The 16,852-nt window shown below is 36.8% G+C and overlaps 1 protein-coding gene across 1 annotated transcript; it reads left to right on the top strand.

The window, feature by feature from the left end:
* Positions 1 to 5,494: 5,494 nt before the first annotated feature.
* Positions 5,495 to 14,377, top strand: LOC139714411 (cytochrome P450 2J2-like). Its single transcript, XM_071626120.1, has 6 exons — positions 5,495 to 5,565; positions 6,426 to 6,675; positions 8,044 to 8,195; positions 9,415 to 10,025; positions 11,349 to 11,676; positions 12,534 to 14,377. Exons 2-6 carry the CDS (start codon positions 6,449 to 6,451, stop codon positions 12,713 to 12,715), a joined length of 1,500 nt encoding a protein of 499 aa, XP_071482221.1. The 5' UTR covers positions 5,495 to 5,565; positions 6,426 to 6,448; the 3' UTR covers positions 12,716 to 14,377.
* The last annotated feature ends 2,475 nt before the right edge of the window (positions 14,378 to 16,852 follow it).

Here is a 16,852-nt window from a genome sequence, read left to right as displayed (position 1 = left end):
TTTCCTTTTTTGAGATTCTACGGCTGCCATCACTATCAAGCATATCCTTAAAGACGGCAGGCTCCTGCATGTTTTTTTCTTCCTCTTTATTCTGAAAAAAGTGTATCCTCGATTCCTTTGATCTTACTGTTATGTTTATACCTTAAAGATTGTGATTATGACACTGTGAATGTAATATTTCTTTCCTATTCTGTTGTCAGATACACGTGATGTCATTTTTTTTCAATATTTGATTTCCTTGAAAAAAATGCAGAAATAAAATCGAACTGAACTGAACTGAAATGAAATAAAAATGAAATGAAATGAAATGAAATGAAATGTCGCTAACGTGAAATGATTAAGTTGGTGGTGATGAATTCCAATGCTCTCATAATGTGATTGTGACTGTGTGTGTGTGTGTGTGTGTGTGTGTGTGTGTGTGATCTCAATGCATCCAACATATGTTTCTAGAAAGAAATCACACACAGGTGTGAGACCTTGACTCGGATAGTATGATTACAACTCCTCTTGGGTAATTTATATGTTTGCTTGTGTCTCTATATAGGGGTGGGGTGGGGTGGGGTGGTGTGGGGTGGGATGGAGAGGAGTGGGGGAGGCCTATGAAACAGTCCATTACCACTCTCTGTGTAACAATTTTCACACTGCAAGATAATATTGGGAGACCTAATAATCAGCATCATTAATATTTAATCACGTACGGGTTCAGTGAATGCAAAATATGAGTGGACTATCATAATGTCAGTATATACAGTTTGAACAAAAAAAAAATCGGAGTATCCGTTCAGATGATACGAACTTTTATAATTTTTGTTTTGGTCATTGCTGGCTTCAAAACATAGTAAGCCTTGACTATACGAACTTCAAGGGATCAGGAGAGATCCTTTGCCCTTATGTGAGTTTCGACTTTATGATAGAATAAACCAATAAATCATACTTACATTGATCTAGAATGGAATTTGTCTTCGACCTGTATGGGCATTTCTTGTACTTGTGAAATGCCAGCTTAACACAAGGCCAATTTACACAAGGTTGTCAGGGCATGAAAACGATGTATACAGAAGGCATTAAACAAAATTTTACACATTTTCATGTTACTAGCACGATAAAAGATCTTTTGTCCGACGGAATAACATAACTGTTTTTTTTTTTTTTGGGGGGGGGGGGGGGGTAGAACAAGCCGAGGAAATGTACTTCTCATATAAGAGAGAACTAAGTTTTGAGGAATTTTGTGGATTTTTCATTCCATCTTCCCCCTATTTGTTTCCGGTGATGGCAGCTCGTGCATTAAAAAAAAAAATAGACCAATTAAAACTTAGTCTAAAAAGAAATCATGAAGTTTTGTTCATGAGGTACACCAAGAACTTTTGTTGTGAATGGGATAATTTTAGTTAAATTGTTAACAAAAGTTTCCTTAGTCTTACCTAAACAGTTTTGGCCAAACAATTCATGTAATATTGTTACCATAACTTCATATGCAAATAATGATTGTTGTCACCGCCTAAAACTTCCCATCGATTCCGTGAAAAAAAAAACAAGTAAAATTTGGAATTTTCAGAAACTGTAAGATAAAATTTTTTCTCGTTTGATCATTTTAATAATAATGATTAGTCAAAATGTGTTAAAATTTGAAACTGAGCAGAGTTGGGTTTTAAAGAAAAAAAAAAGAAATTTCAAGAGTTTAGGTAAAAACTGTATAATGGCAAGTTGTTAGGTGAATTAAACTATTTAGGGGGGGTACTATTTGTTGTTGGTCTTTTTTAAGATTTACTTGTAACAAATCCGAAAATTTGCAATTTAAACTCTTCAAAATGATAAATTTGGATTTTTCCAAATTACTCACACTTGCCTGTTTTGGTCTCATAATGTGCCTGTGTTAATAGACTCCACAACCATGACTTCCGCTTAGGAGTATTCGAACTCCCCCCCCCCCCTCTAAACTGTAACTCTCATAATTTTGTGGGAACTTATGTGCGGATGGTGAGATATGTTGTATATATTTTGACAATCAAAGAACTGGTACGAAGATTGAATAATTTGAAGTATTTATATGCAGAAGTTTATATAGAAATATGTTTGTTAGTATTTGTCCTTCAACTGAAGTGCAATATATGTGCTTACATCTGTATGTCCATTTTGTCTGAATTGTCTTGTTTTTATATTTATCCAGACGCATACAGCTTCTTTCCCTTTCTTTCCTTCCTTTCCCCCTCTACTTACTCCTCTTCTCCTTCTCATCTATCCTTACATTCCTCCTGCTCTCTCTTTGTGCCTCCCTTTTCTTCTCCCCTAGCCTTTGTTTTCTTTGTTCTCCTGTCTCCCCTTCACTCTGTTCCTGTCTCAGCCTCACACTACATGTAGCATCTTCTATCTCTCAACATTCCTCATTCCACGCCTCCTCCCTTATCCTTCTATACCCTTTTTATTAGCTTAAAGGGTTGTGATACGTCACTAATGGAGGATATAAGATACATGTATGTAAAACGGGTTTTTTTTTTCACTCAACTCTGTTTTTGTTTCAATATACATGTAATTTATATACTGAATGTACTTCCACTACTGATGTACCGATGATTTTTGTTGTTGTCATAATGGTTGTATTTTGTTCGTGTGTTGTATACAAATGTATATAAGTTATTTTGTCTCACTGTATTTTTATCGATGTAAATCAGACACAATTCAGCCGTTCGGCTGCGAAGTTTGATCAATAAACCATTCCATACCATTCCATACCATACCATCGCATCCGTGTACAGGTGCTGAGATCGAGTTTGTGATGAGTAATGATTTGTCTATGGTCGTCCCTTTTTATGTAACAATAATACAATTCAGCCTCATCAACTATCATAATGAATACACACAGTACACCTTCACACTTAGATAAACAAACTGGAAAACCGCTTCAATTCGAAATACCTAAACTGATCCTGGCATCTAGGCTGCCTTGGAATCGTAGATTTTGCATAAGTATGTATATGTATAGATGTTTTATTGTTTATACATTTTTGCTGGGAATGAAAGTGAATGAATAAATGTATATTAAGCATGTTTATATAGATTGCTGCTTATATATTTTTGTTGAAAATGAAAGTAAATGAATAAAGGAATAATTGAATAGTATTACTAACCTTCTTTGTACTTCGCTATTCATTCTCTGAAAGAAAAAAGTATACCACGTCAACCTCTATTTTTCTTTTCGCCTGTGCTTCTTTCTTTTTTCTTCCCTTTCTGTGTCTTCCTTTTTACCATTTATTCTTTCTAACTTGCTTTGACTGTTTAAATTTCTTTCTTTATGCATTCTTTCTCGTTATGCTCCCGTTCAAAGGTATTGTTTACCATTGGGAGTAGTGAATGTTCGAGTTTTCACGTTTGATGTATGTGTAGGTCAGTTGTATAAAAAAATATATACATCTCTATTTTTCTCAAATAAAACATAACATTAGACGGTTTATTATAGAAACAGTTTTACTATAGATATTGTTCACATTTTGTATATCTAACAATACTTATACGTATAGATTATACTGATTGACATATTTACATTGGTTGTTTTTGGTTATTTCTATCCCTAACTCACATCTAAAAAACTATTTTGAAGCACTACAGCTGGTTTTTTTTTTTTTTGGTATTTCTGGATTTTATTGATCAGATCAAAAACATTGCGCTTTTTCATAAATCATATGACATATTATACATTTTGATATCACAAAACAAACATTTGATAGCATTCAATCAATGTTAGTAAAATTACCAGGCGTCTGATCCTTTTTTTGGACTATACTCTCTAACACATGTAAACACCAATAACTCTAGAATCGCATACACAGAATACGAGGGAAAAGAAAAACAAATAGCCTTCAATGAAAACACTAAATATTACCAAAGACAAGATAAAACAAACCAAAGGCGAAAGAACACACAATACAGTAGATCTTTAAAAAAACAAACAAGAAAGACCTTTGTCAGGTAATGCTGACATATCTGACATAAGTCATGGACGCATGACTGACAATGGCTAATGTCCTAGAGTATAAAGGGTGGGTACTGCCTGTATAGATTGCACGAGCGATAGTTATTGTACAGTCAACATCACAAGAAAGTTAAACAGTCACTCAAAGTCGTCAGTGGGCGTTTGTAAATATGTCGCAGAAAAGGGTCCCGTGACCTTTTTTTTTTCGTAACAAAAGGTAGCACGACCTTTGCGCTTTCTCCCTGCAAAGTATTACTATTGTACAGCTGTCAATTGCTGTATATCATGATCAATGCTGTAAGAAGCGGCTGATCAAAGATATCTGGGTAATGCAAGATAATGAAACCATTTTATAGCATCATCCTAATAATAAGTGTACATCACGTAGGGCCTATTTTGTTATTTTCAAGATTCACCCATTTTTTGTTGTTGTATAAAATCAGATCGAAACTGGCTTATGTGCACATGAGTACATAATTATGACATTTCCCCCTCAGTTGTTTAAAGCTTCTCTCGTTTTCAAACCTAAATAATGCATTTAAGCTTGCGCGTTGTATAATGATTTATGGAATTCATGTTCAAACAAAGAATGAACTTGCGCAGAGCAGGTGACAAGAATGGTGTGGCAATTAACACTCGGGAAAACAGACGTTTCATTGTTTTGCATTAACTGTATTAAGTGGCTTTTTCTATTGACATTGTTAAATACAAGACTTACCATTAATGAGGATTACATGAGTAGGCCAAATATTACACCTCAGATGCTTAGGTAAGCTACATACCGACATGGCTTTTGGTATAAATGACCTTTTTCTGCTCATGCGCAAAGTGGAATTACAGACTGGTATATTAACGATATTCTTTGTCTAACATTAGTTTACCCTGAATCAGTGGCATCTCCGAGTGAAATTCAGTGTCGTCTTACTGGATGAGCACAGAAAGCTCAACGTAGTTTTTGCCATCTTTTTTAAAACAACTATCAAAATTGGAATGCTATAGGATTTTATACCAGTGCAACGAATTGAAGTGAGAAGTCACGCGACCTTTGAGCATTGTTAGCAAGCACTCCGTCATTAGCGGGTTCACAAGACCTTTTCCACTGCCTCAATTTCAAGAGACATTTTATTTGCTCTGGCGCTGTCGCATTTCTCTTTAATTTGATTGTCAGATTTCAGGAGCTAACTTTTTTCTACACTTTACGTCTATGGGTGTGTTTAAAGTTTTTGCTGAAGTGTAGGGCAAACATCGATTTGTTAAGATCTTGATTTGATAAAAGAAATAATATTTGATGAAGAAATTGCTCTAGTCATGTTTGTCTAGTTCGACGAGACGATGCTGTGATTATTTTGCAGGGCAAACATCAGTATTCCTTTCTATCAAAAGATCGTCGTGTCTTTTCATTGGTGGACTGCGATCACGAGGCTTCATGTCGCAAAGCGGGATGAACTTTGTGCTTGCCAAAAGCAACGTCCTTCTTTTCTGCATAATATAAGCAGGTAGATATAGGTGTGTGAAGATATTCATCGTCAGGTAAATGGTTTAACACCAGTCTCAGAGACTCCGACGAAAGATATCAATTTCTTCCTTGTTTAGCTTGTGTAAGTATTCTTTCGTATAATTCATTTAATAAACTTAGTTACATATTCATAAATTTATTGTGAATAATTCGAACAAACGTTAATAGAAATTATAATCTTCAGGAAAGTTGGAAAAGCATGCTTTTTGAATTGTCCTCCTCTTTACATTCCTGAAAGCTTTTCCCGGAAGGTCAAAATTTTTCGGGTCCCTGATAGGATAAATGTCTTTAAGCCTGCTCCGTTTTAATCTTTGTTGTGGTTTTAAGTTGTACTTTCTCACTGCAAGCATAGGCCTATGCCTCTTTGAGGTTCATTTTCCTTCTTTTTTATATGCCTTTTGAATTTAAAGACACGAAACCTACATGTCCTACTTTCGCTTGTGTCTTAGGTTTATTTGGAGAGCCAATTACTGTAACAGCAGAAAGTTTGTGATCGTGGAATCAGTATGATTTCTGTTCTTTCTACTTAAGTTGTGTTGATCTGTTATCATCTAACTGGAGGAATGTCTGGTTAACTGGAGAAGCATAGAACAGCTACGCTACAGGAAACTCCTTAGTAATATGCTTTGATGCCATCTCGGATCTTATTATTCAAAGGTATATCCGGTAATCTTGATATTGATCCTTAAAAATTAATGGAACCTCTGGCAAGAAACAGTTGAGTAAGAAGATCACTCACTTACTCATCCGGTTGATATTGGACCCTTCGTATAAAGTTTCGGGTTTTAACTTAGTTGTGACTATCCCAGTAAGATTGTTTAGCAGGATAGCATCCGAGGTTTCCAAAAGCTATAATTTCCTGCAAATGATGTTTGTACGGATTTGTAGGGAATAATCATTTCATGAACTAAATGGTCTAGCATTTTAACCCTTTTTATTCAGGCACAGTCTTCGCCATCTTTATCATGATCAATCACGTGATCAACGCCTTGTCCGAAGTCGGTCAAACTGGTGTTCTTCTGGGTGTTGTGTTTTTCCTCATACTGAGTTGGATGCTGAAAAGTAACAGGGACAGAAGACGCTTCAATCTCCCACCAGGACCTTCAAACCTCCCCAGGCCACTTAACTACATCTCCGCCTTCGCCAGCATCTTCCAGAACCCCATTACAGCCATCTATAATCTCTCTAAGAGGTAAGAGACTAAGCCAGCTATAGGCTTCACGACAAGTAGTTTTTTCCTTCATTGCTACTATTACCGTTCACATAATAAGATACGTTCACACGGAGCTGAAGTAGATTTAAGTTCTCTCAATTTAGTTAGATTAGGGCCTGGCCATACGTACGCAGAGACTGGTCGCCGACACCAGCAACCAAAAATGACCGGCGACCATCGACGATATTCTAATCGGCAAACTACATGATTTCGGAGCGGCGACTGGATGGAGACCAGTTACTGACAGGTTGTTGACCGTTGTCAAACCATTTGGTAAATGGTAGGCCTTGTGAACGGTTTGATAACAAACAAACAAACAAACAAACAAACAAACAAACAAGCAAACAAACAAACAAGCAAGCAAGCAAGCAAAAGAAAAACCTGATGATGACTTGGCGACTGCAAGTAGAAAGGTATGCACATGGTCGGCAAATGCTCGGCGACTGGTCAGCGACGTAATCTCGTTTAACAGCAAGTTGTGGATTTCTTTCCCTACATCAGTCTCAGAAGCAGAAGATTGCTTGATCATGTGATCTTCCCCGTCCTTTATCATTGCTCTTCTCCTCTGGCATCGCATCTGGCATGTTTTTTAATTGTAGGGGTCGCTTTGTATGGTCAGGAAACGGCGCATGAATGAAAGTGGACTGCATCAAAGTCCTTCATTCTTGGCACGTGGACTGACCATGTGGACGCAGACACCACAGAAAAAGTTTGTAGCAGTGATTATTATAATCTGGTGCGCCACCACATAACAATTATCTGTAATTAGTCTTTAATTGGTCAGCAATTGATCGGCAACTGTTGGTAACCTTTTGACGACCAATTGAATTACTCTTGTAAGGTTACTCTTGCCAAGAGCTTCATATATACACCGCTGAAAATTTTCAAGTGCTTTTTACCTCTACGCTGAAAAAAAAAATGTCCGTCTAGATCTCAAATGAAGCGTGTCCAGTATTCAATGAGTTCTATAACAAAACCTAACAGGCTTTTAAACAGGCTTGTATGATTTTGTTTTGTGTATTTTTTAGACAGATTTCAGTATCTTTGGTTGGAAAAAAAGTGATAGTGTTCAAGCTGGTCCACATTCTGGTGTGAGAGTAATTATCCTGAAATATTGCATAGCTCTCTTGGAAGATAGAGCTGGTCCACATTCTGGTGTGAGAGTAATAATCCTGAAATATTGCATAGCTCTCTTGGAGGATATTGCAAGTCTTGATTGGATATATTGGGTAATAAAACATGTTATTGCTATTGCTGTTTTACATTGCAATTTTGTATTGTTATCGTTATCATCATCAGTAATTCTCCTAATCATTACTATCGCTGACCGAATCTTGTCACCTACAGATACGGAGACGTAGTGTACTTCAACTTAGGTGAAAGGACGATGGTGTTCTTGTCAACCCCCGAACTGGTTAACGAGATTCTCGTCAAGAAAGCTGACGTCACAACGGGAAGAGAACCTGATAAAGAATTCAAGGCAGTCTTGGATTACAACGGTAAGAAATCATGGAGCATCACGGAGGTGCTTTTCCTCACCCATAATCTGTGCTGACAAGAAAAAGTCCAACATATAGATTGTAGATTTAGTTGAAGACCAACTCTCTATGTCACTAAGAATCGCTGTCAAATTATCGTACTCTTAGTTAAAATCGCTCTCTCATTTTGGATCTATTTATTAATTCATCTATCTATCTATCTATCCATCCATCTATCTATATCTATCTATCTATCTATCTATCTACCTATCTATCTATCTATCTATCTATATCTATCTATCTATCTATCTATCTATCTATCTATCTACATCTATATCTATCTATCTATCTACATGACTCTCTTGTCTGTCTTTCTGTCGATCTATCTTCATGTCTACATCAAATATGTGCATTCTTGGTACCCTGGAGGAGGGCGTTCCAGATAAAATTCCGTCATTTCTTTGATTTTTAAAAACCATTTCTATTATCATTATTATAGTTGTCTTTTTTGTTAGCGCTGCACCTTAAGTTACACCGCCAAATGGGTGAAAGTAACCTTAAGTGCTCTGTGTAAAATCGTTTCAAAACAATGAGATCTCATGATTATGAATAGTATGGTTAATCTTTATCACTATCATTGTACTAATTACGGTTAAAAAATCAATAACAGGTCTGAATCGGTAATGGAACCGTTATCACCCAGTGCTAAATTTGGCAGCCATTATCTAAGAAGCATGAAAAGTGTATTTGATGAAATTGGATTTGAATTGGCTGAGATACCCCAAAACAATGTAGAAAAGTAATCTTAATAAAAGTTGCTTAAGATTGTTATGAAATTGTCTGTAGTCTGGATGTACCTAACCGTATTTTGAACAATTCAACGGGAAAAAAGTGCGCATTCAATTTCTCCTGATGATAATGCACATTCCATTCCCGTGTCAGACACTTGTTATCTATACCAATATTGAGTAATATTGTTCAGCCGATTTACAAGCGTCACAACATATAGGAACTTGCGTGATAAACAGAAAGTAAATACGAACGTAAGCGTTATTTTCCAAAATACGATTGACTGTTCTTGGTAAATGTTGAGGCGATTGGACGTGAATTCATGTATTTGTGGAGTATCTACCTAATTTGCGGTATATTTATTCCTCTATCAACAGATCAATTACAATAAACATGTATGTCACCGACTTCTTTGATCATTTTTCACCCGTATACTTTAATCACTACTCAGGTGGGGTGATCTTGTCTGAGGGTGCAGATTGGGTCGACCATCGACGATTCGGCCTAACTGCGCTTCGCAATTTCGGCATGGGGAAGAGGAGCTTGGAAAGTCGCATCAACGAGGAAGCGCGCATGCTGAAAGACGTCTTCTCTAGCAAGGGTGGCGCCCCGGTAGACCCACATGCATACTTTGTGTCGGCCGTCTCGAATATCATCTGCGCCATCACCTTTGGTCACAGGTTTGAATATTCCGATCCATTGTTCCAGAAACTTACTAAGGATCTGAATGACATCGTTGCTGAGGAACCGAGTATCATCCAGTACTTTCCTTCTTTCATTCGCAACGGCCGGAGAAACAAGCTGCTCTCCATCCAAGACTACATGAACAAGGAAGTGAAGGAGCACGAGAAGACCTTTGACCCGAATGACGTCAGAGACGTCATCGATATGTACATCAGCCAAGTACGTGAGTTGGAAAAGACGGGTCAAAGGTCGGAGCTGAGTATGGAAAAAGCTTGGACGATGGTCTTTGATTTCTTCCTTGCTGGGACAGAGACGACATCGACGACGATGGTGTGGGCGATTCTCTTCATGGCTGGTTATCCTGATATCCAGAAGAAGGTGAGCGATGAAATGTCAAAAAATGTGTAACCTTTTAACCTGTTGATTTTTGTTCTGAAAAAAAGAGTATAACTTACATATTCTCATGCAAGGCATCGCATAACTGTGAAACTTTGTTCAACTATTGATATAGTAACCATTAACCGTTTTGTCAACAAACATGTACAAGACTACCGAAATGTATATCCGTTGTGAGAACACACCGTGGCTTAGTGGTTAAGGTTTTAGCAGGAGAATTTGAATACTTATGTCCTTAGCAGCTAATTCTCGGTAAATTATAATCGCCAATACCTAGGTGCCGTGCGCAGAGCAGCGTTTTTGATGCATTACGGGATAGCTCAGGGACAAATTTGGCCCGGTATTGGCTGCATATGCACTCAGATCACGCTCCGTCTTTATCCGGGGGCATTTTTTTGTGTGTGTGTGTGTTGAAGATTTCTTCGCTTTCCATAATGTGACCAGCACATTGAAGCCTTGCAGTAGTGAACCATGATTCTAGCGACCGCAAATCAGTAAAATTTAGAAACTTTCAACTCTTTTAAAGCTGAACTATAGCCAGGAAAAAAAAGGACTAACAACGTGAAAGATGATAAATAACTCCATTAAATCGTATAGGAATTGCGACACGCGCGAGACAACCGGACGCGACAATGACACCGAGAAATACCACACGTGCATCGACAGGGCTCTTCACTATGCGCAGAAGTTTTCTGCGCATCGGCGATACCGAAAAATGTAATCCCCTGTATTTAATCTAATGGGGTGTTGCAAGAAAGTTGCAATCAATTGCAACTTGCAACTGATTGTCACTGGCCAATCAAAATTATTGTTGCATGCATGTCTTCTTAATAGGGCAGACCCTGAGCCAATCAGAATGGTTGTTTCAAAATTAGCAATTATTTGCATTTGATTGCAACTTTCTTGCAACACCCCATAAGTCATGTATGATAAGTTAGTACAAGTTTCCCATAACCTAGGCGTAGAAAGCAAACAACAACAAAATAAAAATCTCAAGACAGATTGCAAAACGGCAACTGGCTAACTCTTATGGGACCGACTTTCTTAACGTTTGTATTGATTTACCGGTGAATTACAAACAACATCTTTTTATTTGTTTACTTTTTTTCAGTATATTTGTGATCATTTAAGCAAAATGTTTTAAGCAGTATGTTATGACTATTTGCAGTCTCCTACAAAAGTAAAGAAAAAACACATTTTTCTCTGATGCTTCACCAAGGAATGGCTTTCAGATTTACTTATGCCGTTGGACTGAAAGCGAAGTACTCACTTTGCCTAATCAGAATCAGAACGGAACTTTTACAGGTCGTTGCTGAAATTCAACGAGAGATTGGATTCGACTCAGCGCCGTCATACGAGCTTCAAAAGAAAATGCCGTACACACAGGCAGTTCTGACAGAGATTCTGCGATTTCGACCCATTGCTCCTATCGGTGTCCCGCATCGAGCTACGGCTGATATGAAGATCAAGGACTACGACATTCCAAAGGGAACAAACATCGGGATGAACATCTTGTACATCCATCATGACCCCAAGGTGTGGGGCGACCCGGAAGTGTTCCGACCTGAGCGTTTCCTATCCAAAGATGGGAAGAGCTTTGTGAAGCACGACGCGTTCATGCCCTTCGGCGCAGGTGAGCATGAAGTTTCCATGACGAGAGTAATGCAACTCGGGGGATCGCAAGTACATGCACTGATTCGACTGTAAATGTACACTCAAGGTGGTTACAAGCCTTAACATATTTGAATATGTTATATGCCTAAATTCTGCCCTGAAAGAGTTTTTGATTCAATAAACGACAACGCATGTAGCTATATGTCATAACCGCGTGGAACCAAAGGATTTTGGCAAAAGAACCAACATTTTGAGCATGTTTTTCTTCTCACAAGAAATGCGCATGCTAAACTTGCTGGTCAGCATTGCTCGTTATATTCGTGATTTTTGTTGTACAAGTGTCGATCCCCATCAGCTTATCACAGTCTTGTAAAATATGGGTCTACAGTTGAGGTCTCATGCCTGTACATGATTTTCCAGGGACACACCTGTTAAGCATAAAACAGGTATACAACAAAAACGTATATACAGCAAAGTATCGGTGTCTTTCGTGTTTCGTATCGAAGCACACCAACGCATTTTACTCCAGTCCTGAAATTTGCAAGTGGTCTCTTTCTGCTTAAATTTCCCAAAAGTAAGAGATATCTAAAGAAAACTACGGTTTTTACCACTTGAGAAATTCAAGTGAATGTTAAAATCTACATTGAAGAAATGTAGTCCACTAAGATTTAAAAAGAAAGCGTGAGTCAAACTTCCATATAAGGTTGTATCTTTAAGAGGGGTTCACCCTCATCAGCCACTCTCTCTCGCTCTCTCCCCTCTATCTCTTTATATGTATATTAGTGTGTATGATAATGTTTATTCATATTATATTGAATTATTTATTGATAAGATAATTCACATAAACAATTAACGGTTATTTTCTTTGATTGACAGGTCGTCGCAAGTGTCTTGGTGAGCAGCTGGCCAAGATGGAAATGTTTCTCTTCTTCACCAACATCATGCAGCGATTCAAGGTGTCTCTTCCCCCGGGAACCAAGGCTGACTTTAGCCACGGCCACCGTGCCACCACCCTCCTCCCGAAGCCCTACCAGGTCATCTTCGAAGAACGCAGCTGAGCAGTGGATGTTATTTGTAACTATGGCAACCATGCCAGGAGCGCGGCATGCAGGCAGAACCAACCACTAATAAAAAGATGCATGTAACGTGTAATCGCAAGGATACTCTGCCAGTTGCTATGAGCGATGGCGTGAATAATAGCCTGCAACCAAACACCAAAATACATTTTAGCAATAATTCAAAAAGGAGGACATTGATAAAAAGATCCAAAGTATAGTTAAAGATTACCACATGGTTACCACAGTGACGTAACAGATATTTGTATCTCTGTTGATAATTTACCCATATTTTTCTTACAATGTTATTCTGTTCATCGCATTGTGGTACTGATTTTATGACGTCTGTGTATATGAGTGTTTCTTTGTATTTCTTATTTGTTTGTTGGAAGTGAAATAAAAATCAACTTGAAGATGAAATCCACCCCAAAATGAACAAACTTCAGAAGAACGAGAAAAAAAGTCCCTACAGAAGGATATAAAAATGACAAAAATTGGATGAGATAAGGCAGATATGATATTTTGAAATTTCACATTTTTTTCCGAAAACATTTCTTGTACAGTCCTTATGACTATTCAACGAGCAAGTTGACTATGTCATTTCTTATTTCTTATTCATTTCATATACAAAAATGACAGAAATCTCATATTTCAGGTGAATTCATATAAAACTTCAATTAAGACCAACTAGCCTTGAAGAGAAAAGAATGTTAACTCTGAAATCTGATTTTATGCTTTTACTCGTGTAAGCTAAAAATAACAATATTTTGGAATTTCATATACAGCATCTATGAACAATTGTAAGAATATGAAATCATTAACTTCCATTTGAATATTCATAAGGACTGGTTAAGAAATGTTTCCCGAAAAAATAGAAATTTCAAAATGTTATATCTTCCTTTGTTCTTATCCGATTTTTGTCAATTTAAATCGTTCTTTGGGGAGTAATTTTCTCTGTATTTTAAACTTTACTTATTTTTTAGGTGGATTTGCTCGTTAAAATTTTGCCTCGTCACCCCTGAATCAAGTAAAGAATAAGGTTTTATTCTTTTTTTTTTGAATAATGAATTCTATTACAACAACTTTCCTTTTTTAAATTGTGAGTATTATTAGGTAATGGGACAGAACCGCTGTTTATTTTTTTCCTGTAATTCCAGATGATAACCTCTTCCTCACCCATGCATATTAAGTAGGAATGTGTGTGTGTGTGTTTGTGTGTGTGTGTGTTTGTTTGTGTGTGTGTGTGTGTGCTTATGGCTGTTTCACCCTTTTCTGAATTGTTCGATCTCATGTCTCTTATCAGAATCCAGCACTGTAAAGAAAGTTAGAAATAGTTAGAAATAAGGATCGTAAATAATGTGTAATAATCTTTCAGTGAAGAAAAATAATGTATACGATGAAATGTCATTTGAGCCTAATATTTGTACATACCGTCATAAAGACTTTATTAGGCCCAAAAAAAAATATGCACATAGCGAACAACATTTAACGCCCACTAACTCTAGACTTTATCATATCATATAGTAAAGCTTTGAATTGTACACTAAATTCTGCTGTCTTTGACATGTTGTAACACAGTATTTAATTTGCGTTGGCCTTAAAGGGGATGGCTAGTAACCGATCAGTGGGAATCAGTGGGAATGCTGAGGGATGATTGTTCCAATCCTTGTGGGATTCATTTAAGAGTACATCATATATCATATCTACTGTTGTGTGAAAATTATTTGCTTCAGAACGGTCTCATATTCAAGTAATGTGCAGATTAATGCCCCGTCACTGACCAGGGACGCTTACCTGGATACATTAAACTGCACATTACTTGAATATGAGACCATTCTGAAGCAAATTATTTTCACACAAGAATAGATATATAATGTACTCTTAAATGAATCCCACAAGGATTGGAACAATCATCCCTCAGCATTCCACTGATTCCCACTGATCAGTTACTAGCCATCCCCTTTAAAAAAGAATAAATTCCTCTATTTTGGACAGATTGTCTGATGTATCCACCTATCTTTATGCACTCCTTGAATTCATTTGATATGTCTAGGGAAATTTTCTCTCAAGGATTGTACGATGGTATGTGGTGGATATTGTACGACGATAATAGTAATGATAAAACTCGTGGTGTGTTGTGTGTGATTTTTTCTTGTTTTCGTTTTTAATAGTATTTTCCATCCCCTTGTCAGGCATTTATACACGAAATTATTATTTTTCATAATTCGAGATAATCAATGCAATTCATTTTTAAGAACCCTTCATTGTTCATTCAATGACCGAAAAGAAGATTGTTTTTCTCTAAATGTCATTATTTTGCTAATTATCAGCATGGGGTATTATGTATCCTATAAAACATCTCACAATATAACTTCAAAATTGTATCATTCGATATTAATACCAATATAAACTTGAACTTAATTAAGTGATTTTTCTTTCAACTTAAAATAGCTTATACTCGAAATCAATAAAGATGTAAAATCATATTTTCCCATCCCAATACACAACGAAGGGACATATACAACTCTTATCGTATACACTTCCCTCATATCACAAACTTTTCAAAAACACTCCCAAAGAACATAGCCCCCTTATTTCTACACTCACACACACACACACACACACACACACACACAAAGACAGCGCACACACACTACCAAAAACACATACATGGACACGCACATATAAATTCATACATGCAAGCACCCTCCAGCCATCCAGATCCGGCTCATATGACCCACAAAACAAAACAAAAACCAAAAGAAAACAATTCCATTGAAATGGACAAATCCATCGACTTGTTAACATTTTAGTAAATGCACATTGAATTTCCCCATTTTATTGGCTATAATAGGTTATCTCTGTTGTCTTTCATAATGTACACGACTTTTGCACAATATGGAAAGGAGCTTTTTGTTCTATAACTATGAAGAAAATAAATTTACTGAAACACACGCACACACATACACTTAGTTACCATTATTCTTTCAGTTTTACCGGATAACTCCATAAGAACAGATTTTAAGAACTTCTCTTGGCTAAATCCGTTTCAATTCCCTCGTTTTATAGGTGTTTAACAAGTAATCAGTTTAAAGATAAACAGTGTGTTTCTACGTTTCTATCTACACAAGGAACAGAAATAATCTTACTTCAAGCCAAATTGAAAAATCCTGCTTCAAACACATGTTTTTCAATCTTGTGAATCTTCAATTCAATTCTCCAATTTGGAGATCCGATTTACAATGTCTATCAGCAATCAGTAATCTGTTTCATTGTTTCACATGCAAGGCATTCACAAACTTTTCTTTTTATTGCCAATTGCAAGGTTTATACTGTCCTGTGGATGCACTAACAAGCTCCGTTTATAAGAATAACATGAATAATAAGTATTCATACAACACCTGAAAAGAAGCTAGCTAAACGATTGCTAGATTGCATAAAAGAGATACAAAAGAAATAACGGTGTATTAACGGCGTTTTTGTCCCGCTGAAATGGGTCAAAATTCAGGGTGCGGTTTACAGCCTATACCTATATTAAATGTGTGCGTATATTGCGCAGACAATGTTCCATGTTCAATATTCGAACGTTGATGAAATAATTTCCTTTTCTTTAGGCATTCTACTGTATATATTTCCTTTTTATGGCTCAAAATGAACACATTTTCTCCAAAAACATTTCCTCAAGTCAAAAAACATGTCGGCAGTATCTCAATCCATTGCTTGGCAGTATCCGCGCTCGTCAGGCGATTGACATTCAATCGGGTGAAAAGGGAGTGCGGTTAATACACGGTTATTCATGGTAGGCCTATATAGTATACAGTGGTATGGTCACAATGGTCTGTACTCGTGCAATGAAACAAGATTTTGCACTCGTGACCATTCACTATTTGTCACTATTATAGATTCAGATCTCAGTAGATTTAAAAGCCATTTAACATGCCTGTTCATACTCATGTGGATCTACTCAATCATGGACGTTCCTCATTTGTTTATTAATTCATGCATTGTTTCAACGCACTCTTTGTATATAATGTTTACGTAGTACAAGGTTCGATGCTTAACAGGGCCGTAAGAATCAATCAATTTATTATTATTATTATTATTATTATTATTATTATCATTAGTAGTAGTAGTAGTAGT

This window comes from Diadema antillarum, unplaced genomic scaffold (genome assembly GCF_040938485.1).
Source record: "Diadema antillarum isolate AM-2024a unplaced genomic scaffold, OU_Dant_1.0 seq00002265_RagTag, whole genome shotgun sequence".
In the NCBI taxonomy this organism is placed as follows: Eukaryota; Metazoa; Echinodermata; class Echinoidea; order Diadematoida; family Diadematidae; genus Diadema; species Diadema antillarum.
This window is presented reverse-complemented; position numbering and strand designations above follow the sequence as displayed.